At 37.9% G+C, this 25,706-nt stretch overlaps 1 protein-coding gene across 1 annotated transcript in view; it reads left to right on the top strand.

Moving 5' to 3' along the window:
* Nucleotides 1-25,706, top strand: part of OTOGL (otogelin like) — a 201,962-nt gene that overhangs the window by 77,426 nt on the left and 98,830 nt on the right. The window contains 1 exon segment of the mRNA XM_043968164.1: nt 20,017-20,151. Within this exon segment, the coding sequence (XP_043824099.1) occupies nt 20,017-20,151 (135 nt within the window).

Genomic DNA, 25,706 nt, shown 5'->3' on the forward strand with positions numbered 1-25,706 from the left:
TATGACTAATTATCTTTATAACGTAAGAATGTCTTGAATTAGGGAAGAATTCTTTCTTAGGTTGACATGGCTTAAAACATGAAATGAAATACAGTTTTAAAAATCTAGAAATGTATGTACATGATTATAAGATACATATATCTCTGTAATTAGGGCAGTATAACAGTAAGGGTAGAGAGCTGGCTTTGGAATCAGGAAGACGATTTCATTTCCCACCTCTGACACCTCTCAGCCTTCTAAAAATTCTTTAATCCTATAAATTGCTTAGAAGGTACCAACCTGCATTGGTAGAGAGGCTTTCGTACAACAGTGAAATCGTAGGTCCAATCTATATTTGCATCAGAATTTGTATTTCTATATCTTAAATCATAAGTCTGGAATATATATAATATATGTATATACACATACACAGGTATATATATACATATACCATATGCATATATTTATGCATGCATATAAAATACACATGCATACATAGATGTGTAAATACACATAGTCATATGCATATAATATGCATAATATACATGTAATAATACATCTATCTAGATTTATGCATACATGCACATGTATGCATATATTATATACATATATACATACATAAATATAGATATATGTGTATATATGTTTTGATTTAATTGGTGTAAGGAACTTACAGAGAGGAAACTCCTGTCACTAATATAGTGCAGCATCTTCTGTTCTTAAAGAGAATTACCTGGGATTCTGAGACATTAAGTAACTTTTATAGGGGTCCTAGGACCAATTTGCTTTAGAGGTAGGAACAAAGGCCATGTCTTCCTTCCTTCCTTTCCTTTCTTCCTTCCTTCCTTCCTTCCTTTCTTTCTTTCTTTCTTTCTTTCTTTCTTTCTTTCTTTCTTTCTTTCTTTCTTTCTTTCTTTCTTTCTTTTGCAGGGCAATGAGGATTAAGTGACATGCTCAGGGTCACACAGCTAGTAAGTGTCAAGTGTCTGAAGCCAGATTTGAACTCAGGTCATCCTGAATCCAGGGCTGGTGCTTTATCCACTGCACCACCTAGCTGCCCCAAAGGTCAAGTCTTCTTGACTCCAAGGATGGCTGTCTATTTGCCATGCCAAACTGTCTCTCAAAGCAAAATATATAAATACTTTTTGTTTTGGAGTCTTGAATTTGGATGTGTAAATAGTGATGAAAATATGCACGCATAATGGATACAATGTTGGATTTAGAATTAAGAAGACCTGACTTCAAATCCTGCTTCTGACACTAGCTATGTGACAATGGGTAAGTCCCTGAACCAGTCTCTTCATATAAAAATGCAGATAATAATAACTATAATGCCTACTTTTTTTTTTAAGTGAGGCAATTGGGGTTAAGTGACTTGCCCAGGGTCACACAGCTAGTAAGTGTTAAGTGTCTGAGGCCGGATTTGAACTCAGGTACTCCTGACTCCAGGGCCGGTGCTCTATCTACTGCGCCACCTAGCTGCCCCTATAATGCCTACTTTTAAAAGTTATTTTAAAGTTCAAATAAAAAATAAAACATTTTTCAATTTTTAAAGATCCCAATTGTCATTATTATTAGTAGTAATAGTAAAAGTAGTAGTAGCAATAGTAGTAGTAGTAGCAGCAGTATTGGTAGTGGTAATGGTAGCGGTGGTGATGGTAGATAAGAAGATGATCCTTTTAGAGTTGTCCTATTTTAAGGCTATAAAACAAGGCATATATCTTTTATGAGCTATGGAAACATAGCCCTGATCAAAAGTTCTGATTTCATCAGTGTGGAAACCCCCTCCTCTCATGCAGATTGTCAAATGGTCTGTAATTTATTCTTTTTGTTTAAAAAAAAAATCCTACAGATGTTTCAGTCTTTTGGGTAGCTAGGTGGCATCATAGTGCACAGAGAACTAGACCTGGAGTCAGGAAGACCTGAATTTAACTCCAGCCTCAGACACTTATTACATGTATAACCCTGGGCAAGTCACTTAACCTCTATCTGACTCAATTTCCTCAAGTGTAAAATGGGAATGATAACAGCACTTGCCTCCCAGGGTTGTTGTGAGCATAAAATGAGGCAATATTTGTGAAGTGCTTTACAAACCTTACAATGCTATATAAATACTAGTTGTTATTATCATAATTATATTATAGAAATGCCAACATAGGCAATTAGTACAAAGCACAGATTGTTTGAATTGTAATGCCATGAATTTGAAGAAACACTATATAACATTTGAAATACAAATCCTGTTGAATTACAAAAAGGCCTATATTTTGTTTGCAGCATCTTTGGCCTCAATAATCCAATTTATAAATGAGAAATTTGTGCCTAGAGAAAGTGACCTAAGAATAAATACAATAAGCTCCTAACCTCCAGTCATGTAGCCATGTAATGAATTTCCTGATAAATGGAAACTTTTGTGATTATGATCCTTTGTGTTATTAAAGGGACTTTTTTGAATGATATTTTAAGTGTATTATCTCATAAATATGTTAATTATTTCCATTTAAAAGTGATTGCAATTAACAGAAAAGTGATCATTAAAGTCTGTAACCTCTCATTCTTTAATAAAACTCATGTGTTAAGACTCTCCTTTAACCAACCTGATTTACTTTTTTTTTTTTTTTTGGTGTTTCATTGTGAGTGATTTTGAGTTTCTTGTAAAATGAGCCACTTGGAATGGTGAAGTTCCAAAGTTCAAGAAGTTATTTGGCAGTCACATAATGAGGGAAGATGGCAAGTTGCCTTTAGCTTTTTATCCAGTGAATAACAAGACACAGGTGATGAAAATGTACCCTGTGAGTATTTGTATAATCAGAAAAAGCTTTGTTTTAGCAAAGAGAGGGCCAATATTAGACTGCTGAGTCTTCTTTCAAGGCCTGGACCTTAAATCAAGAATATGCATAAGAGCAGATAAAATCCTGAAATTTCGTGTTGTCAAGATAATGGAATATGATAGATGAGATTTGGCAGATACTCAGGAGCCCACCTGAGTGGATTACTGGCTGATTTGATTGGAGTAGTAGTTGACTAGATTCTAAGCACATCTGGCTGATACTTGAGAGTACTTAAGAAAGCATGGTTCTCAGAATCTAAAAAAAACTTTGAACTTCCGGCCCAATCAACCAACCAGCTTGAAGAACCTCCCATTCTGGGAGGGGACAGGAAGGAGGAAAGGGGAGCCTGCTTGAAGAGTGCTGTCTTTTTGGTTCCTGACTTAGTGGTGATGGGAGAGGAGTTGAGGAAAGACAGAATTGTGAGGTTGTAGGAATTCTGTTCTCAATCTTTCTCTTTCTATATTTCAATAAACCCTTAAAAAAAAAATCTAAACTCATTTTATCAGCGATTTTGGTCAATTTTCCCCCAAACTGGGGGAATAGATTAGAACCCACATTTAGAATTTTAATTACACAATGTCTTCCCTGAAACTCCCCCCTCAGAAATAACTAGGGACTTCTTTCTTGCCAAATCAGGCCTTTCCTCCATCCTGGTTTTCCTTAATCTCCCTGTAGAAGAGTCTAGACCTCCTATGGTACTTGACCCTACTGAGACAACTCATTTTATCTAGTGAGGCATTTGGAAGTAAATTAGGAGAAGGGAGGATAGAAAGGATGGTTTGGAACAAACACTGTGGGAAATGATAAATAAGGTGGGCTAGAAGTATTGGCTAGCAGCGGTCCAGGTCTGTCCTGAGTAGGTGAAAATCTGTTTGATTTGGTGATTTTCTTAAGCATCCCTAGAGCAGAACAAGAGGATCTGATCTGATGATCAGTTAGTAGTTACCTAGGCATGTAGTTTCAAAGGATGGAAAAAGGAAAAGGTCCAGAGACCAGGATATTAGTGGTAGACTATAGTGTCAAAGGCTGACTATGGGGAGTTAAATGAAGCCAGAGTATCTTCCACTTAACATGTATGTACTTAACATGTATATGTACTTTTTTGTGAGGCAATTGGGGTTAAGTGACTTGCCCAGCGTCACACAGCTAGTGTCAAGTGTCTGTGGTCGGATTTGAACTCAGGTTCTCCTGAATCCAGGGCTGGTGCTCTATCCACTGTGCCACCTAGCTACCCCTGTACATACTTTAAAAATGTTTTCTACATTAGGATGTGAGTTCTTTGAGAGTGGGGACTATGTTTTTGGCTTTCTTTATATCCTGAGAATTTAACACGGTGACTGGCACAATAAGGCATGTAATAAATGCTTAACTGACTGAGTGACTGAGTAAAGGAAATGGATTGAGGAAATAATTATGTATCATGGGCCTGAACATTACAATGAGGGATGAAGAACAAGTTTAGTTGAGTGAAACAATGGGAGATTTAGGAGGATAAGAGGTTGGAATAGAATGTAAAACATTCTAATTTTTTTTAGGGGGGGTACAATTGTGATAGAGGTTTAGGTGTAAGATATGAAGTCACAGTTGAAGTGGGAGTAGAGAAGGAGGTTATTGGAGTTGAGAAGGATGAGCTAGAGGTTAGTAAATGGGAGCAAGAAATCCGGATGTTGTACTGCATTACCTCAAAAGAACAAAAGACATTGAAAAATGGTGGTAGATGAATGCTTAGGAAGGGATGGTGGGAAAAAAGGAGCAGAGTCAGCCCTCTTCATAATCCTCTTAGGAGAAGCAAAGAGAATTGAAAGTATTGAGATATCCTCAAGGGAGAACCACATTTCTTTTAAATTGAAGATATGGAGTTAAGGCAAAATGCATTAAATGCAAACGCATCAAGGTGGAAGATGGAACATCAGGTGTGAGAAATAGCAAAGAGGTCAGTATGGCTGGACTATAGAGTGAGCAAAGCAGAATCATGTGCAAAAATGCTGGAAATAGAGGATGGGCCCAGGTTCTGGAAAGTTACAAATGGCAAATCCTAAAGGTAACAGAGAGTCTCTGGTTTACTGAGTGGAGTGGTAGGTGGTGGTGATGCAGTCACTTCTGTACTTTGAGAAAAACCCTTTGGTGGCTGTGTGGAGGATTGATTAGGGTGGGGAGAGATTTAAGGCAGGAAGCCCAAATTCACCTGTCAACAAATACTGCACACCTAGAATATTCCAACCACCACTGAAATCATCAATCCTGGTTAGATCTGTTTTCCTATTTTGAGAGAGTTAAGAGATTGGGAGAGGAGGTTGGAGATGAACTGTGCCAGAGACTGAAATTAATAGGATTGGAGACAGAAGATGCCTGGGGCAGGAGGGAAGGAAAAAGAAAGATAGGGTCCAAGCTGAAGCAAAAGTGGGCAAATAGAAAACTGGCCTAAGGTGAGGTCAAAGCCTAGAGTTCACAGGCAAACTGATTCATTCATAGGAAGAAATCAGAGAGCAAAGTCTGAAAGCAGACATGTCAAAGGTGAGGAAGTCTGTGGAGAACAAGTTCATGGAAGCAACTTGTGGGGATTGTGTAGTGTGGCCAGTGTTAGGGCAATGGGGAAGTGTTGGTCCCTTTGTGTCTTCTTCCTCTCAGTCCCCTTCTGCATCCTCCCCCTCTCCCCAGCTGGCATGTGGTCCTGGCATCAGGAAGACATCTTCCCTGAGTTCAAATCCCGCCTTATACACTAGCTGTTTGACCCTGGGCAAGTCATCTGACCCTGTTTGTCTTAGTTTCCTAATCTATAAAATGAGCTGGAGAAGGAAACAGTAAACCACTTTAGCATCTTTGCCAAGAAAACCCCAAATGGGGTTATGAAGAGTCAGGCACAACTGAAATGACTTAACAACAACTTACTACCTGTATGACAAGGCAAGTCACTTAATTTCTATCTGCCTCATTTTCCTTAACTGTAAAATAGCATAATAATTATACCCATGGATGTTGCAAAGATCAAATGATAACAACTTTTGTCCAGTGCTTAGCATAGTGCCTAGCACATAGTAGGTGTTTAATAAATGCTTATTTCCTTTCTCCTTAAGTAATTAGCATATCCTACCATGATTGCCTATACCATGTTGAATCAGTGAGTCTGGTAGCTGGCAATATAGGACCACAAGAATCTATCAGAAGTCTCCTTGACCTCTTCTAAGTCTTTAATGAACCATTGGAGAAGCTCTTACAAGAGCCCAAAGTGAGATAAATGGGGATCAGAGGTTGCCATTTGCCTGAGGTCACACAGTTGCAAATGCCGGAGGTAGGATTAGAACCCAGGTCTTTCCTACTTCAGAGCCAGTCTTGTAAAATAAATCTTTTTCACGTATAGATTGACCAAGATGGCTGCTGAATGCCCTTACAACTAATTTTTGAGTTCTGTGATTCTGAGTTAGGCTGCCAGCATGACTGGTTCCTAATCTCTTACTTTGGCTGTGTAAAAACCACACACACACACACACACACACACACCAACACACACTGCATTCTTTAAAGTGTTTGCAAACAGAGCTCTTGTCTTACTGCAGAAAATATTTCAAGGAGATATTTGCATGAGTTTCCATCTTTGGCAGACTAGACATAGTTTGATGCTAAATCAACTGCAACTGTGTTTTTTCATTGGCGATGTGATTCAGCAGTGCCAGTTCTCTCTGCTGGCAGAAAATGTTGGCCTCTCTGAATTTGCCTCCCTGCTTCCTCTTGAATTTTCCACCATCTCCTTCTGTTCAAACGCTTGTTTCATGCTTAGTTTCTAAATTTACCAAGTTGTACCTGCTTGGATTTGAGGAAAGATGGGAAAAGAAACATCCATCCTTCCTTTTAGTGAGTTGGGAAATTTGGTTTCGCAAATCAGCCTACGTAATTAAGCTCTGTCAGTGTGTTCCATTTAATGAGAGACAAGCATGAAGAATGGTAAAGGAGATTCCAGAAATATGCGCATTGTTTTCAGTTCAACAAACATCCACTAAGTGCCTACAATGTGCAACAATATACAGTCTTTCTTTAGGATGCAGCTTAAGCACTGCCTTTTACCAGAAGTCATTCTTGAGCACCTGTTAACCGCCAGTGTCCACCCTCCCAAACTAATTTGTATTTATGCTTCCATATCAACTTGTCTCCCGCTTTAGAATGTCAGCTAGCAGGGATTTTTCATTCATTGTTCTTGTATTCCCAGTACCTGGTGCATAGTAAGTGCATAATAATTACTTGTTGATAACTAAGATAGACTTGGAGCCCCAACAACCTGTTTCAAGTCTCATTTTCTCTGGGTAACTGACTTCATGATGCTGGGTAAGTCACTTCATTTCTAAGGGCCCCAGGTGAATTCTTAAAGAGTGTAAGTTGCAAAGTAAGCAACCAATGAATGAAGGAATGAATGAATGAATGACAAAGCATTTATTAAGGGTTTATGCCAAGTGCTGGTGATAAAAAACACAAAAGTAAATCAAATTCCTGCCCTCAAAGATCTTACATTCTAATAAGGGGGAAAAAGACACATAACATAATCAAAGAGAAGGACTTAGGTACAGAAAATTGCAAGGATGTCGAGTGGGGTGACAGGGGATTAGACCAACCCCACCCCATTCAGCAATGATGGTACAAACATCAAATAAAGTGATAATTTCCAGGGATATTATAGAACAGAGGAGAGGACTGAATATGGAACTGTGAACACCTAATATGTAGAACTTTTTAAAGTATATAACAAATTCAACATGTAACTTTCAAAGCCTTATTACTTGTAATTTCTTCTGACCTTTCTGTTCACTTCTCTTTTTTGGACAAAGGAGGACCTATCTTAGTTTTCCTTTCCTTCCTATTCCCCACTGTGGAGAAAAAAATAAAGAAAAACAAAACCCTTATAACAAATAAGAAGAGTCAAACAAAACAAATCACCACATAAAAATATTCCTCTTTTTCTGCATGTTGAACCCATCACCTTCCTTTCAAGAGATAGCATGCTTCATCATTGGTCCCTGGAATCATGGTTGGTCAATGCATTGGTCTGTTTTTGAAAGTTGTATTTCTTTACAATGTTGTTACTATTATAGAAATTGTTCTTTTGCTGTTGCCCACTTTAGCTTTCTCTAAAACTGTCCCTTTTATAATTTTTAAAATAGTATTTTTTCATATAGAATAATTTGTTCAACCATTCCTCCATTGATGTGTTACCACTTTATTTCCATTTCTTTGTCACTACAAAAAGAGCTGCTACAAATATTTTGTATATGTGAAACTTTTTATTCCTTCTTCTTTGTTCTCTTCAGGGATATTGGCCTACTAGTAATATTGCTGGGTCAAAAGGCATATTTAATTTAGTGACTCTTAGAACAATGAACAATTCAGAACTTTGGTACATTAATGTGTCTGTTTTCCCACAGCTCTTCTAAAATTTATCATTTTACCTTATTATTATCTTTGCCAATCTGATGGGTGTGAGATGGAATATCACAGTGCTTTAATTTGCATTTCTCTAATTATTAGTTATATGAATAATTTTTTCACATGGATGTTAATTGCTTGGATTCTTTCTTTTGAAAACTGCCTGTTCATTTGACCATTTTATCTATTAGTGAAATGACTGTTATTTTTATAAATTTGAATGAGTCCCTATATATTTTGGATGGGAGACCTTTACCAGAGAAATTGGCTATGAGAATTTTTTCCCTCAATTCTTTCTCCATTCTACTTTTAAATGCGTTGGCTTTGTTTGTGCACAAATGTTTTAATTTTATGTAATTAAATTGGTTATTTTATCTTGCGTGATCTTTTCTATCCTTTGTTTGGTCAAGAACTCTTCCCCTTTCTGTATTTCTGAATAGTAGTTTCTTGGATTATTATTTCTCAAAAACCTGACTTTTACTAAGAAGAGTAAGAAGCCATATGTGACATTTCTTCTCAGGACAATTTAGCCAAACAACATATGGCAAATCAAAAATATTGTCTTTGGCCTTGCAGAATAATAATGATTTCATACCAGAGATAAATTCAACTTAACAAATACAACATGTTCTTTTGGGGTTTGAAACTTAATCAGGCAGCATAGTCAATTTCTCATTGCTTGGATCTTTTCTGTTTTGATTTTTTTCCAATTGTATTTTGTTGTCTGGTCACTCCAAGAGTCGAGTTTTTTTCCCATGGCAAAGAGCCTTCACTTTTTTCTGGTCATGCTGTGGGATCATTAGTATTTCTTTGAAAAAAATGTTAGGATTGTTGCCAGTCCTTTTCTTTTTACTTAGTACTTCTCAGGGACCAGAATCCATTTTGTGAATAGCAGAGAGTTTCATTATTTCTCCCTTGTCAACCATATCCCTTCTCTCCTCCAGATTACAAATTTCAGATATCCTCCTTAGGATCAGGTAGCAGTACTTTAAAGAGATTTCACTTATCTCTTCCTGCTGAATGTCTAGCCATGAATTTAAAGGCAGTATCATTTATTATTATAACTGGCATAGGGAACCTCTCTTGAGTAAGTGCATTTGTGCTCATAGTTAATGGAAGTGGGGGGAAAGGTTTCTTTTTCCTCTCATTTCCACATCCATAACTTTCGATGGACTTACTCATATCCTTTAAAAAATGTTTTTGGAATTGGTATTGGTATCTTTTAATATCATTTTCATTCTCAAATCAATCTTCCCCCCTCTTTTTATACAGAAAACAACTCTTTGTAGAAAAGGAAAAAAAAAGAAATCGTGACACTAACCAACACTTCATCTAATTCTAATAGTTCCACACCCCTAGTCCCTGACCTCTGCATAGTCCCTCATTTCTTCCTTAATGGTCAAGCTTTGTTATTTATGATTATACAAGACTCATGTTCTTTTCATTGTGGCAATTCTTTCCATTTACATTGTCGTAGTCCTTGCATTTATTGCTTTCCTGGTTTTGCTTATTTTCCTTTTCATCAGTTCATATAAGTCTTCCAATGACTCTTTGAATTCTTCATCCTATAACCATTTTAAAACATCATGGCAAAAAAAAAGGGGGCAGCTAGATGGCACAGTTGATAGAGCACCGGCCCTGGATTCAGGAGGACCTGAGTTCAAATCCAGCCTCAGACACTTGACACTTACTAGCTGTGTGACCCTGGGCAAGTGACTTAACCCCAATTGCCTCACCAAAAAAACCCACCAAAAACATCATGGCACAGTGGAAAAAAATTTGCATATGGAGTTAGGGGACCTGGTTTCAAGTTTTGTCTGTCTTTTATTATTATATGACCTTGATCAAATCATTTAATTTCTGTCAGTTTTAGTTTCCTCATCTGTAATTTTTGTTTTGGGGCGTGTCAATTATTCATTCAATTATTCCATTCCTTGCCTCTTTTTTCCCCATTTACTATCCCCTTTCAGGAGTCAGAGGTTTGGAATCCAACCATGTTCCTGTTCTGCTGGCCTGCCAGTTATAAGTAGTACTCTGCCTGACCAACAACAGAACATGCCTGTCAGCCTAATTGGATATAAGTTTTTGTAGGGCAGCATTTATTGTCATGAATTAAAAGGGGACATTCTTGAAGCCAAATAAGATTACTCTGGCACCAAATGCCTCTACACACAGTACATCTAGTCATGGGGCTGAAAGGCATCTCAAAATTATTTATTTATTTTAAATATTCTTTTCTTTTTAAATGCTGAATGCCAAATTCTCTCCCCCCCCCAACCCTTCTTTCCCAATGAGAAGACAAATGAAGTGATATCAATTATACATAAGACATCATGTAAAACATATTTCCATATCAGCCATATTGCCAAAAAATTAAAGGGAGAAAATTATGCTTCAATGCACACTCAGAGGACATTAGTTCTTTTTCTGGAGATGGATTTTTTTCATCATGAGTTTTTTGGAATTGTATTGGATCATTGCATTCATCAGAGTAGCCAAGTCTTTCATAGTTGCTCATCATTACAACATTGCTGCTTACTGTTTGTGGTGATTTCATGGTTCTTCTCACTTCACTTTGCATCAGTTCATGTAGGTCTTGCCATGTTCCTTCCCCTAATGACCCCCCCCCCAATCATTTCTTATAGCACAGTAGTACTCCATTGCAATCTTATGCCATGATTTTTTTGGTTTGTTTTTTGAGGGCAATGGGGGTTAGGTGACTTGCCCAGGGTCACATAGCTAGCAGTTGTCAAGTGTCTGAGGCTGCATTTGAACTCAGGTCCTCCTGAATCCAAGGCCAGTGCTTTATCCACTGTGCCAACTAGCTGCCCCCACCATGATTTGTTCAGACATTCCCCCATTGATGAGCATTGCCTCAATTTCAAATTCTTTGCTGTCATCAACAGAGCTGCTATAAATAATTTTTGTACATATAGTTCCTTTCCCCTTTTCTTTGATTTCTTTGTGGTATAGACCTAGTAATGGTATTACTGGGTCAAAAGGTATCTACAGTTTTATAGTCCTTTGGGTATAGTTTAAAAATGGTCTCCAGAATGGTTGGCCCAGTTCTATTCCATCAACAGTTTAATAGTGTGCCTATCATAACTCATCCCCTCCAGCATTTATCATTTATGAGAGGTGTGATGTGGTACCTCAGAGTTGTTTTAATTTGTACTTCTTTAGTCAATAATGATTTAGAGCATTTTTTCTATATGACTACAGATAGCTTTGATTTCTTCCTCTGAAATCTTCCTTTTCATATCCTTTGACCATTTATCAAGTGAGGAATAGCTCAATTCCCTATATATTTCAAAAATGAGGCCTTTATCAGAGAAACTTGTTATAAAATTTTTGATATTACTTGATTGTCTGTGGTACCTTTTAGCAAAATGTAGTTTCCCTCCATCCTATTTTCTTTTTTTATGTCTCTGTCTCCCTGTCTCTGTTTTTTTTTCTCTCTCTCATCTTTTCCCTACTCAGAAGTTTGTTTTGCTTCTAATCACTGCTTCCCTCAGTCATCCCTCCTTTTCATTACAGCCCCTTTTTATCACTTCCTCCCCTCCTTTTCCCCTATTGGATAAGATAGATTTTTATACCCAACTGAATACGTATATATATTCTTCCCTCTTTGAACCAATTCTGATGAGAGTGAGCTTCAGGAACTGCCTGCTACCCCCTAATTGTCCCCTCCACTATACAAAATCTTCTTTACATGCCTCTTTTATGTGATAAAATTTCTCCCATTCTACCTCTCCCTTCCCCCTTCTCCTAGTTCATCCCTCCTTCTCACTTCTTTATTTTATTTATTTATTTTGGAAGATCATCCTGACATAATTGACTCACAGTCATGCCTTCTATCTATGCAGACTACTTTTTTTTTTTTTTTCTTTTTTTTTTTTTCTTTTTTTTTTTTAGTGAGGCAATTGGGGTTAAGTGACTTGCCCAGGGTCACACAGCTAGTAAGTGTTAAGTGTCTGAGGCCGGATTTGAACTCAGGTACTCCTGACTCCAAGGCCGGTGCTCTATCCACTGCGCCACCTAGCTGCCCCTATGCAGACTACTTTTAACTGCCATAATAATTGTAAATTTCTTAGGAGTTATATGTATCATCTTTCCATATAGGAATGTAAACTTTGTTGAATCCCTTATTATTATTTTTTCATGCTTAGCTTTTTATGCTGCTATTGAGTGTTGTGTTTCAATGTTAAATTTTCTATTTTGCTCTGGTCTTTCATGAGGAATGCTTGTTTTATTGTTTCTTAATGTTTCTTATTGTCATTAGCTTCCAGTTGTCCAATTCTAATTTTTAAGCTATTATTTTCTTCAGTGAGCTTTTGAAACTGCTTTTCCATTTGACCTATTCTTTTTTTTTTTTTTTTTAGTAAGGCAATTGGGGTTAAGTGACTTGCCCAGGGTCACACAGCTAGTAAGTGTTAAGTGTCTGAGGCCGGATTTGAACTCAGGTCCTCCTGAATCCAGGGCCGGTGCTCTATCCACTGCGCCATCTAGCTGCCCCTGACCTATTCTTTTTAAGGAGTTCTTTTCTTAAGTGAGTTTTTTTGCTTCTTTTATCATTAGGCCAATTCAGTTTTTTAAGGTGTTATTTTCTTCAATATTTTGTGCCTTTTAACCAAGCTATTAATTCTCTTTTCATAATTGTCTTGAATCTCTCTCATTTTGCCCCCAATTTTGCCTCTAAAACTCATCTTTCTTTAACTCATCTAGGAATTCTTGTTGGGCTTAGGTCCAAGTAGCATTGTTCTTTGGGACTTTATATTGTAGCTGTTTTCACATTGTGTTATTCTGAGTTTATGTCTAGGTCTTCCCTACCACCATAGTAGATTTTTATGGTCAAAATCTTTTTTTGTTGTTGTTGTTATTAATTACTTTGTTTGCTCATTTTTCCAGATTATTTCTTGACTTTGAACTTAATGTTATAATTGGGTTCTGATCACCTGGAGGTAGGGAGGTACTGTCCCAAGCTTCAGATTTTTTCATGTTGCTGTTTTCAGATATTTCTGGGATTCTATACATTTCTGATGTTTCCAAGGTTATGTGATCTTGGGAGAAGGCTGGTTAGTGCTCTCTTGGTTTATGTTCTGGTCTACCCAAGAGGAGACCCTGTTCCCCTACAGCCACAAGTACTACCACTACTCTTGGCCCTTGAACTGTGGCCAGGGCCAATACTCCCTTGTGACCTATGAGAAGTGTTCCCTTCCTTCCTGGAACTGCAACCCAGGGCTGTGTATGGGCCATAGAACAACAGCTGCACTCAGTGCCAGAAAAAGGTCCCCTATAATCTCTTTCTGATCAGTTGTCTGACCCCTCCCCCTTCCATCTCTGAGCTGAGAGCTCTTGAAGTTGCTGCCACTGCTATTGCAGCTGTCTCCACTGCCATGCATACTTCAAGCCATACCCCATTCAAGTGTCACAGAACTCTATTGCCTACCTCTTAAGTTGTCTGTCTGCCTTCACTCCCAAACCATGTTCAGAATCCCCTTCCCTTGCTATTCTCTACTGCCTTATCTTTTGGCTGTGCCCTACAGAACAATCCCCAAATGTTAATAAACTCATAATTTTGCCCTAGGATTCTTGTTATATTACTTCCATCTTTTGTTGTCTCTTAAAATGCCACATTTCTTAGTTTTCCAGGACTGAGTCCACCTTCTCTCAATGATCTAGGAAGAGCATTTAGTATACTCCTTGCTCTCTACTACCACAGTCCTCTTTCTGCTACCCTCGCCAACCACCTTTCCTTCTTTAAAGTTCTCCACAACATTCTTTCTCTATGTTTATTGTTGTCACCCACCAGGAAAGCAACACAAGGTGTGAAGCTTGGAATCAAGTCATTTCCAAACTAAACCACAATGAAAGTCACTCTCTTATTTGGTGCCTAGTATAATTCTGGAGCGTTTTTCTAGGAGTCAGTTCCTAATAATATTAGTTATACTTCTGATCTGATCAGAATTCAGTGCTGTTGGGAACCTGACAAACCAGGCATGCTAATGGATCTATGAATTGGTTTGACCATTTTGGAAAGCAATATGAAAGTTTACAATAGTCCATGGGCTCACAAAAAGCTGGACACATTTGAATGACTGAATAACACCTGAATTCTCTGAGCTAGTCTAGCTGTGTAATTTATTCCCCTTTCCTACCTTCCTTTTAATACATCTCTTCCCTATTTTCAGCTTATTTTGATGTCACTATTTTCTACACATACTGATTGCTTCTTATTCCCAATCCATATCTTTAATTTCATTGATTTCCACCCTTTTATATGTCCACAGGTATCATTGCTGATAATTATGGGGTTTAGATCTGAAAAGGACCTTAGAAATCATATAGTCCCAGCCCCTCACTTTACAAATGAGGAAACCAAATCCCAGATAAATTATGCAATTTACCCAAGATTATAGAGATAAGTAAGCAGGTCTGGGATTTGAACCCATGCCTTCTTTGACTCCAACTCTTATTTTCACAATCCTTCCCATAACCATCTCTATTGACTGGATCATCAGTGAAGAATTCATATGATGATCCCATTGTTTCCACTAACAGAAAATTAAAAGTGCAGATGTTTAGTTGTCCTAGATTATCATTATGCAAATGAAACAGTGAGAAATTAGCTTGATGTCCCATGCAGTGCTTCTGTTGCCTAGGCCCCATCACTAATTCTTAAATGACTGATTGGCTCTGGGACTAGATTCCTATGGAGTTTTCCTTTAGGATCTTTTAAAATCCCTATCCAGGGGCCTTAACTTTATAGCCAATAAGGAAATGTTCCTATTTGGAAACATAAAATATTTCTCCATGTTCTCAGTTTGTGGGTTGATATGTGTGTTTGTGTGTGTGTGTGTGTGTGTGTGTGCATGTGTTTCAGAAAATCATTCTCACAACCATTTTCATTTCTAAGGAAAAAAAAAGAATGATTAACAATGGTTGTTCATAAGTGATGACCTTTTTTTTTTTTAGCTTTGCAGATTTATATATTATGTTGCTTAGAAATGGATTAATCATCTTTCCAAAGCCTGAGATTAACTTGAAACATATTAGAAGTGGAAATTGAAGAGAAGTTATGCTTAGGGGATATGACTCCATTTATAGTCATCTGCTTCATGTGCTACCATAAAAGAGATTGTACCATCCCTAATAATAATAATTATTATCATTATTATAATTATAATACCTAATGTTTATATAGTGCTTTATAGTTTGCAAAGTACTTTAGATTCATTGTCTTATTTGAACCTAATAACTCTATGAGGTGGTGCTGTTATTCTCATTTTACAGATATGGAAACTGAGGCCCAGAAATGTGAAGGCACCTGTTCAGGTTTTCACATAGCTAGTAAGTGTCTAGGAAAGGATTCAGGCTCAAGTCTTTCTGGTTCTAGCATCCCCTAAGCAATACAGCCCTCCATACTTTAATATAAACATTGGTATGGATAAGGTTGAGGCTCTTTTAAAATATGGTAACAGACAGAGAGGGGCAGCTAAGTGGTACAGTGTGGAATCAGGAAGACTCATCTTGAGTTCAAATGCTTCTTCAGACACTTATGAGCTGTGAAACTCTGGGTATATCACTTAACCCTGTTTGTCTCAGTTTCCTCTTCTGTGAAATGAACTGGAGAAAGAAATGGCAGATTATTCTTTGCCAAGAAAATCTCAGTTGGGGTTGGATACAACTCAATAGCAAAGTCTTTTCCCCAATTACTCATATCTCTTCCTCTAAAAAACTATATAACTAAACTTCTAAATAATAAAATAAAAACCAAAATGGTTTTCCTTTGACTTTAAAGCCCTGAATTATTTTATCCTACTCTTTCTCAAAAATAATTACTGAAGTGCACTGCTAGATGAATGCAAAATTTAAAAGTGTGCTGGTTTCAAGTGACTCATTGGGTAATCATCCTAAGGATTCTTATTGTTCTCCTTTTCACAATCAAGTCGATGCTTGACAAATGAATTGCTTCATAAGAAACAAAAGCTCTAAAGAAATCATTTGGGAATCACAGACAGCTGAAGAAATGTGCATAGCTTGACACCGTGATCAGTAAATAAATAGGAGAGGAAGATTTTGATCAACAGTCTATTAATAGCTAACATTTATATGGTGCTTTGAGATTTGCAAAGTATTCAAGATTTATTTTCCAATTTGATGCTAACAGTCTTGGGAAGTAAGTTGCATAATTAACCCTATTTTATGGATGAAGAAATTGATTCTAAGAGAGGTTAACTGGCTTGCCAGTGTCACATACCTAGTTGGTGTTTGAGGTAGGATTTGAATTCAGATTTTCCTGACTCCAAGTCCAGCAAGCTCCATACTGTGCCACCTAGCTACCCCACTCAGTTACTTGCCCATTACTAGTGATAGGCAGAGCTATAACTATGGTAGGAAAGCTGATGTTCAGTTTCTGGTACTGATGTATGTACTTCTTGGTGGCTTCTCAGGAGAAAGGCATCCCCCAGGGAGAAAGCAGGACAAGGGTAGGGACTGGATATTTGCTTTTCTAGCAGTACTGAATCTGGGGTTGGGTTGTGCATTTGCCAATGTGATTTCATTTTTCTACTATCCCTCCCTCTGCCCTTGAACCTATACCTGTTCTTTCCCTCAACTTTTTTCATATCAAGTGAAAAAAGAAAAGAATTCTTCTGTCATCATGATTGTTGAGTTTGTTTGATTTACTCAGTCATTAGAATAAGAAACTAACCTCCATGCTTCAAATCTAAAGAGCTGGGGGCAGCTAGGTGGCACAGTGGATAAAGCAAGTGCCTTGGATTCAGGAGGACCTGAGTTCAAATCCAGCCTCAGACACTTGACACTTACTAGCTGTGTAACCCTGGGCAAGTCACTTAACCCTCATTGTCCCACCAAAAAAACCCAAAAAACAATCAAAAAACCCCAACAAAATCAAATCTAAAGGCCTAAGATTAGGTTTAATAATTAGAAGGCAGTGGAAATCATAAAAATCAGGCCTTAAAGATCAAAAGAAATGTAATATCTCTGAGGCCCCTGAGCTCTTCCCTTATGATTTGATATTCATGGGACTCCATTAGTTCCAGGACCCTTTGAGTGTTAATCTTAACCTAATTGGAAGAGAATGGAAAGAATTGGGGATAAACATGATTAGTGTTAATGGTGAAATGTAGATGAGACCTTTGTAATTTTTCTATCATTATTTTTCTCTGAAATCTCTTGCTGAGGCTCATTTTTTCAACTCCTTACCTTCAACCCCCAAATCCTAGCTCCTTCCTAATTTCTTTTAGGTTTTCACATATGGGTCATGGTGTTATAAAAATAGATATTTGTCAGCACTCACCAAATATTTTGAACCTGCTTGAATTCTAGTTTGTGGTAAAAATCATTATTTAGCCTTTGTTGGGCTATGCTTAGAGGCAGACTAGAGTAGTAGATAAAACCTGCTGGTTTGGCAGCAGGGAGACCCAGGTTCAAATCCTGCATCTGAAACTTACTAGCAGTTTTATCTAAAGCAAGTCACTTAATCTCTGCTTGCCTAGGGTTGATTTACCAATTTATAGATGTGATCTGCTAGCTGGAGTAAATCCTTGCCCAGAGTCCTTCATGTTGATGCAATCACAGATCCTTCTTCTTCTTCTTTTTTGTTGGTGAGGCAATTGGGGTTAAGTGACTTGCCCAGGATGACACAGCTAGTAAGTGTTAAGTGTCTGAGGCCCGATTTGAACTCAGGTCCTCCTGACTCCAGGGCCAGTGCTCTATCCACTGTGCCACCTAGCTGCTCCCACAGATCCTTCTTATTCACCTTGAGATAGGCAAATGTGTATCTTTTCTGATACTACTACTTCATATACTCCTACTTTAGCCCTCACTTTTGATTCTAGTGTAGTCAATCTTGAAAAATTTTGGGGAAATATCTCATTGTATAAAGACTAAGGCACCTCTATAAATTCTCTAATTTGTTTTTGGAGGTTTGTTGTATCTTTTCTTTCTTCATTTCTTTGCTTCTTTTTAAAAAATGTGTTCTTTGTGCTCTTTTTAAATCCTTCATTTTATGAATTCTAAATCCCTATTTGCATATTCTAAAGCTTCACTAAACTTGTGGTTCTACAAAGAAGTAAAAACATATTTACTAACACAGATGTCTCCTTAATCTTCAGAGTGAAGATGATTCAAATGGTCTTATTGCTACAAAATGCACACAATTAGTTCAGGATGTTTTAAGTTTCTCTAAGAGAAGTATTTTGTTACCAAAGTCAGTTTGTTTTTTTAACTTTCAGTAAATAAGCATTTATTCTATCTCCCTCCCATTTCCCCTTTATTAAAAAAAGAAAAGATAAAAAACTCCTTGTTAACAAATATGTCTAGTGAAGCAAAACAAATTCCCACACCGACCATATTGAAAAATGTTTTATTCTCAATCTTGAATCCATTGATTCTCCTCTGTAAGGAGGTAAGTAATCACAGTGGTATCCTGGTTAATGTAGCAGGGGTTGCATTAATTGATCAAATTGATAGTGAGGCATCCCAAAGAATTACAAGACTCAGTGACTCAGTTTCCCAAGTTTTATTAAAATACTGTGCTGACCACAGGGAGAATCACCCAAAGAAAATAGCTGTCTTGGATAGGTGGGATGAAAATGGTTATCTTTATAGTAAGAAAAAGTAGGTTATCTCCTCATTATCTTAATCTCTTCCTTAAGGAGGTACATGGGAGGTCTTTTCCTAATTTGGACTTCCTGGAGGCCTAAGACAACCCTGAGGCAGGTAACTTTATCCTTGGAGATATGTTTTGGGGGTTTACATGTCATAAGATGAACCTAAGGATACATTTTCTCCATTATTTTCTTAAGTCTAGACAATCAACAAAACAATAAGCCAAGCCTCGATTTTATCATTTTCCAGATTTATGGGGTGTTAATATTCACAATGAAAATTTCACAATCAGCTTCTGTGATGCCTTGGCTCTAGCCTACCCCTGCTATCATGCTTCATTATCCATCCTCTGGAATCATGGTTGGTCATAGTATTGATATAGTTTTTTGTTTTTTGTTTTGTTTTTTGTGGGGCAATGGGGGTTAAGTGACTTGCCCAGGGTCACACAGCTAGTAAGTGTCAAGTGTCTGAGGCTGGATTTGAACTCAGGTCCTCCTGAATCCAGGGCCGGTGCTTTATCCACTGCACCACCTAGCCACCCCCGTGATATAGTTTTTAAGTAAAGCTTTAGTTATGGCAAAACCAAAGCAAAACCAACAAACACCCGAAAATAGCATATTGACTTAAATCTATGTTCATATTTCTGAAAAAAAAGTTAAGATTGATGCTTAGAAGGACTCTTTTGGTGAATTGTAAATATGTATAAAAGGCAGCTTGATGGTTCAGTGGATAGACAGCTGGGTTTACAGTCAGGAGGAAATGAGTTCAAATAAAACCTCAAACACTTATTAACTGTATGACCCTGGGCAATCACTTAACCCTGTTTGCCTTAATCTACTGGAGAAGGAAATGACAAACCACTCCAGTATCCTTGCCAAGAACCTCCCCCCCCCCTTACAAAGAGTGGGATATGATTAAATGACTGAATAACAACAATAAATATGAATAGACTATTACAGTTCAGGTATTGGGTTTTGTTTTTGTTTTTGCCATTTTCTCGTATGTGTATTTTTAAAAATTCTGCATTGTATGAACAGAGGATGTTATTGTTTTCAGCAATTATTTTGGAAAAAACCAAAGTCATGGTGGTCTTCATGAGGAATGTAATTGGGATTTTACACGAAGTGAAGTTACTAACACAATGTTCTCCTTAATCTTACAGAGTGCAGATGATTCAGCTATATCTGTTATTGCTCAGAACAAAAAGTGCTTTGATAACGATATTATTTGTTCAAAAAGTTTACTGATTTCTGTTGGGGACACTGAGATTTACTTGAATGACTCCCCTTACAAACAGGTTAGTGAAGTCATGCATTTACTTATTTGATATTCTCTTTAACTTGTCTTTAGAAGGTAAATTTAGAAGAGATAGCTCTGATTTTTGTGATCCTATTTTCTTTAAGCTTCTTATGTGCCATAGATTCAGTTTCTAGCCTCTGGTAGTTCAGTAATTTTTTTTCTCTCTCTCTCCCTTCCTTCCTTCCTTCCTTCCTTCCTTCCTTCCTTCCTTCCTTCCTTCCTTCCTTCCTTCCTTCCTTCCTTCCTTCCTTCCTTCCTTCCTTCCTTCCTTCCTTCCTTCCTTCCTTCCTTCCTTCCTTCCTGCCTTCCTTCCTGCCTTCCTTCCTGCCTTCCTTCCTGCCTTCCTTCCTGCCTTCCTTCCTGCCTTCCTTCCTTCCCACCTGCCTTCCTTCCTTCCCACCTGCCTGCCTTCTCTCCTTCCTTCTTTTATTGGTAACTTTTGTTTTTATACAACATTTCTTCACTGAACCATTCCTTGTAATAAAACAAAACAAGACAAAACAGTTAAATAAAGTCAAATGATGTGTGGCATTTGTATAGTCCACACCTGGAATGTCTCAATTCTCTACCAATGGGGCTGGATTGTGTTTCATCAGGAGCTAGATGATATTGCAATTATTCAGTGTTCAACTCTTTCTTAGTGTTGTTTTTGTTTATATGATGAGAGTGATTGTATAGATTGCTGTCTTGGCTCTGTTGACTTCACTTTACCAAAAAACATTTATTCAAATATTTCTGATTTTTTATTCCTCAAATTTGTGGCTATGTAGTATTCCATTACATCCACACACAATTTGTCCAAATATTTCTCAACTGAATGAATGAAAAAGCAATTATTAAATTCTTAGTATGTGGTAGGCACTATGTTAAGTGCTAGGGATAAAAATATTAGTAGTCCTTGCTCTCTAGGAGAAGGGGAAGACAGACCACACAGGGTGATAGTCACCAAGAGACATGGAAAAGGTTGGGAGAGGGGACGCCAGGAATGAGAAGGTGGCAGATCTCAATGATGAAATGGGACTCATTTTGATTTCAGTTTTCTTGTGAAGTCTGAGTGACCTTGGGATGTCATTTTCTCCTTCTGCCCCCACATTCTCAAAATGGGAAGAATTCCTAAGATTTGAAGTGTAATGCCATTTGTTTTAAATAACTGCTGTTCTCATATATTTATGTTGTTCCTTGCACAATACTTTGCCCTTAGTAGGCATTTAATAAATTCCTATGGTATGATTTGATTATTTTGGTAAACCAAACCTTCTAAATCATAAGATATGAAATGAAAGACAAAGAATGTCATTGAGATCCATGTTCTTAGAATAAGAGACAACTTATATCTTAAAACAGCTGTGAAAACTTCAAGTCAAAACCACTTGGATTTTAGTGATTTGTAACCAAATCATAGATTCTTAAAGTGAATAGGAAAATTTAGAGGTCATTTAGGTCAACTTCCCATTTGCCTAATACCCCTGAGTAGTTGAATACATCCAGTTATTATTAAGGTTCTGTTCTCTATGATTCTAGAAACCAGAATTAGGAACAATAGTCCCTACCCTTTTCTGCATTTTTGTGAATAATGTGGGGGAGAACATACACAGCATACTTATTAAACCTGAAGATGACTCAAAATTGGGAATGAGAGCTATTATGTTGGGTGACAGTCAGCATCCACAAGATTTCCACAGGATGAATTCAACACGATGAGATGTGATAAAGGATTGTTGAATTGCAGAGATGGCATTAGAGAGGCTGATTTTTTTTTTAAAGGCTACTGCTCCTCTGTTCATTTGATCAGGCATTTATTAAGTGTCTATTGCTTGACAGCACTGTGTGTGATGGTAGGGACGCAAGGACAAAAACAAATCCCTGACTTTATCGAGGGAAGTAGCCTTGAGAAGCTTGCCTGTCCCTCTTCTTTGATATCTTTCTGGAGGAAAACAACACGAACACAAATAAATAGAAGCAATGTGTACACCAAGTAATTTCTTAGGTGAGATGGAAAAGGGAGAACACTAACAACTGAAGGCAATCTGGATAGTAGGAGGTGACATTTCAGCTGAGAATTGAAAAAAATGAAGGAAAACTTGAGTGTAAATCTGGCCTAGCTGTGTGACACTGGGCAAGTCACTTAACCCTGTTTACTTCAGTTTCTTCATATGTAAAATGAACTGGAGAAGGAAATGTCAAACAACTCCACTATCTTTCCCCAGAAAACCCCCAATGGGGTCATGGAGAGTTAGACCCGACTGAAATAACCCAACAAGGAGTATATGTAGTATAGTAAGGAGGGAGAGTATCCCAGTGGCAGCCTAGACACAGAGGTTGCATACATATTATCATGTATGAGGAATAGTGTACTTCGGCTGGAGAGCAGAGTACTTGAGGGTGGGAGGGTCCTTAAGATCCCTTTGTGGTGGCCAAAACTGTGAGATTCAAAATTGGATATATGGAGCATTAACCCCCCCCTTTTAACTTTTCATATATATATATATATATATATATATATATATATGTATATATATGTATATGTATGTATATATATGTATGTATGTATGTATGTGTATGTATATATGTGTATGTGTATGTATATATATATTTCCCAGACCAAAAAGAAAAAGAAGCCTCTGAGCTTTCTCTGAGCTTTAATCTGTGAGGGATTAGTTTTTGTTGCTTGGGAATTAATTAGACAACAAAAGGCAATACCAATTAGGGAAATAGGGAAGTAGAAATACAGTTGAATGACCTTAGATCTAAACTTAGTCTATTTTCCTTTATAAAACTCACTGAATCCCAAACTACCCATCAAGCTGAGAACCAGCACACCCAAAGCTGAACATCAACCACGTATTTCTCAACTCTTCTCAACCACGTGTGCACCGCCACAGCTAAGTTTAGCAGCCAGGGAACTCCCACTTCCATTCCTGCCCTCATTTTTAAGTCCGAGTACTGGAAGTTCCTCGCATTCTCCTCCCCAAAAAAGGAGGTCCTTCAAAAGTCACTTCAGTAGCATGCGCAATCTCTCAAATGATTCAACTAAAACTTCCAATATATAACTTTACCACAAATAATTTTTACCACAGCAGACTGTAGTGGGTCTTGAGTAATGGGTCTCTCAGTGCTGGGGTTGAGCCTTTAATTACCCCTCCTAGGTAAGCCTGGACTTGACCCTCTCTGGTTGTTATTCATACCCTGCCCTCCAAATCCTCAATCCCTGCCCTTGCCCCCAAACAGGCTCAGTCTATATCACTGAGTACAGATAGGGCAAGGGTCTAATGCTGGTGACCTTATCTTCCATCCCCAGATTTTCTAACATTATGGGAAAGGTTATTAGAGTAGAGAATCAGGTGATTCTGCAGGTAAGTCACTCAAATAGAACCTTGTTCCCTAAGACCACAGTTTCTGGGGTTCCTTCTTCAGTTGACCCTATGTGAAAGTTTGTGGGTTTCCTCTGGCTCAGAGGCTCTAATCCTGTGGCCTGAGAGATGGATCTTGGTAGAACAGGGACAGTGGTGGGAGGGGCAGCGTTTGCCTGTGAGTAGCAGTGTGTTAGGAGATAAGCCTCAGATTGTAAAGGGTTGCTGCTGCTAATTAGAACTGCTCTACAAGTAGGCTAATTAGATTCTTGTCTTGGATTTTGACACCAGGGATCTCCTTATCTCTTTCATTCAGGAAGGACATAGGGGAAGACTCTCTATTGGCAGGGTGACATTCTGTGATGAGGCTTGGTTCACAGGCTCTTGTGTGAAGCAGTGTAATGTAATTATCCCACTTTTATTTGTAATAGTCAAGAGTAGAAAAGGGGAACTGACAGACCATGACACTGTGACACAATGATCAAAAGACATGAAAGCATGTCATATCAGTAGTCAGTGAGGGAAATGAGGACAGTAGACTGGAGAAGAGAGTACTGCTTTTCAAACAGTTTAAAGGCCACTAATCTAGAAGAGTTCAATCTTATTCCTCGTGCCTCTAGCAGGCAGACCTAGGATCAACAGATAGACATCACAGGGAGGTCATACAATTGGCTAGCATTTATTAAGTGTCTATTGTGTTCCAGTGTGTTAATTAAATTATTGGGGCCTAGGCTGGGTTTTCTAAAATATTGTTACTTTTAAATTAATGAATATTGCTTCAGTTTTGGCAGTAAGCATTTATTATTAATTAATATCACATATTTCTAAAGTATTGACCACATGTCCCCACTAGTCATAGCCTTAGAGGCCTAAAAAATTACAAACCCAGCATGAAGAGTAAAAGAGAGTCACAGGAAGAAGAGAGACAAGAGACAAGAGAGAGACCCTAGTGTGCCCAGATTTTTTTTGGGGGGGGGATCGGGGTAATGAGGGTTAAGTGACTTGTCCAGGGTCACGCAGCTAGTAAGTGTCAAGTGTCTGAGGCTGGATTTGAACTCATGTCCTCCTGAATCCAGGGCTGATGCTTTATCTACTGCGCCACCTAGCTGCCCCCATGCCGAGATTTTTTTTATCCTCTTCTTGGTAGGGACGGGTCACCACACATCGATCTAAGCTAATTGGTTAGCATCATTCAGCTCCACTGACTGACATGACTTGGGGGTTGAGCTGGAGATCTCATTCCAACCATTTAGGTGTTCTTCTTCAACTACCTAATCAGAAGGATCATTTTGCATTCCTTTTGTTAAATTGAAGGTTCATCCTAGGCTGGTTTCTGATGGGGGTGGTGGTGGTGGTGGTGGAGAGCAGCTAACACTAACACATCTGGGTTCCTCTTAGAAATTCATTATTAATAATTATTTTCTCACACCAGGCACTGTGATAAGTTATGGAGATACAAAGAAATTGTCAAAGATAGTCCCTGCTCTCATGGAGCTTGTGGTAGAATTAGGATAGATCCTCTTTTAAAACTTGAATGGATCTATAATCTTAGCAGTTCTCTTCAATGGTGCAGATTGCACCGCATCTGTGCCTTCTCATCCTGTGTTTTTCTTATCCATGTTCTCCTGCATACCCTTTCCATAGGAGAGTCCTCTTAACATGCTGGGATCTTGTTCTAGGTCTTCTCAAATTGTATGTGTACCAATGGTGCATAAAAGTTGGCCATTGTTTATACCTCCTTTTCAACACCTGACCAGTTCACCTCCTCTTCTGGTTATATGTTTCTTTTCCTTTCATGCCAGTTCTGAAAAATTCTCCATTCATAATATGTCATAGCCTATTCTTGTCCATTAATAAAAAAAATCCTAGCAATGAGAGCTAACCTTAAAATTGGATGGTTGTACTTAGGAGGGAGTAAGTTCATGTCTTCAACATGAAACTTCATGAGGACTTGCTGGTGATAATTTTGAGGTTATTTCTATTTTAGGTATGTGGTTGAGGTAGCTTACCCTAAAGTCTCTTGTAATTCTACTGTCACTTAAATGTGATTTCCTCCTTCTTGAGTCCTTTCTTTTCTTTGTGCATAATCTCTGTGCCTGAAAATCCCTTCCCCTCCATTCAAATCTTAACTAGCATTCAATTTGGTGCATATAACCTTATAGAGCATGACTCAGTTTCATGTGTATTCATCCTACCTTCACAA

Source organism: Dromiciops gliroides, chromosome 5 (genome assembly GCF_019393635.1).
Source record: "Dromiciops gliroides isolate mDroGli1 chromosome 5, mDroGli1.pri, whole genome shotgun sequence".
NCBI classification, from domain to species: Eukaryota; Metazoa; Chordata; class Mammalia; order Microbiotheria; family Microbiotheriidae; genus Dromiciops; species Dromiciops gliroides.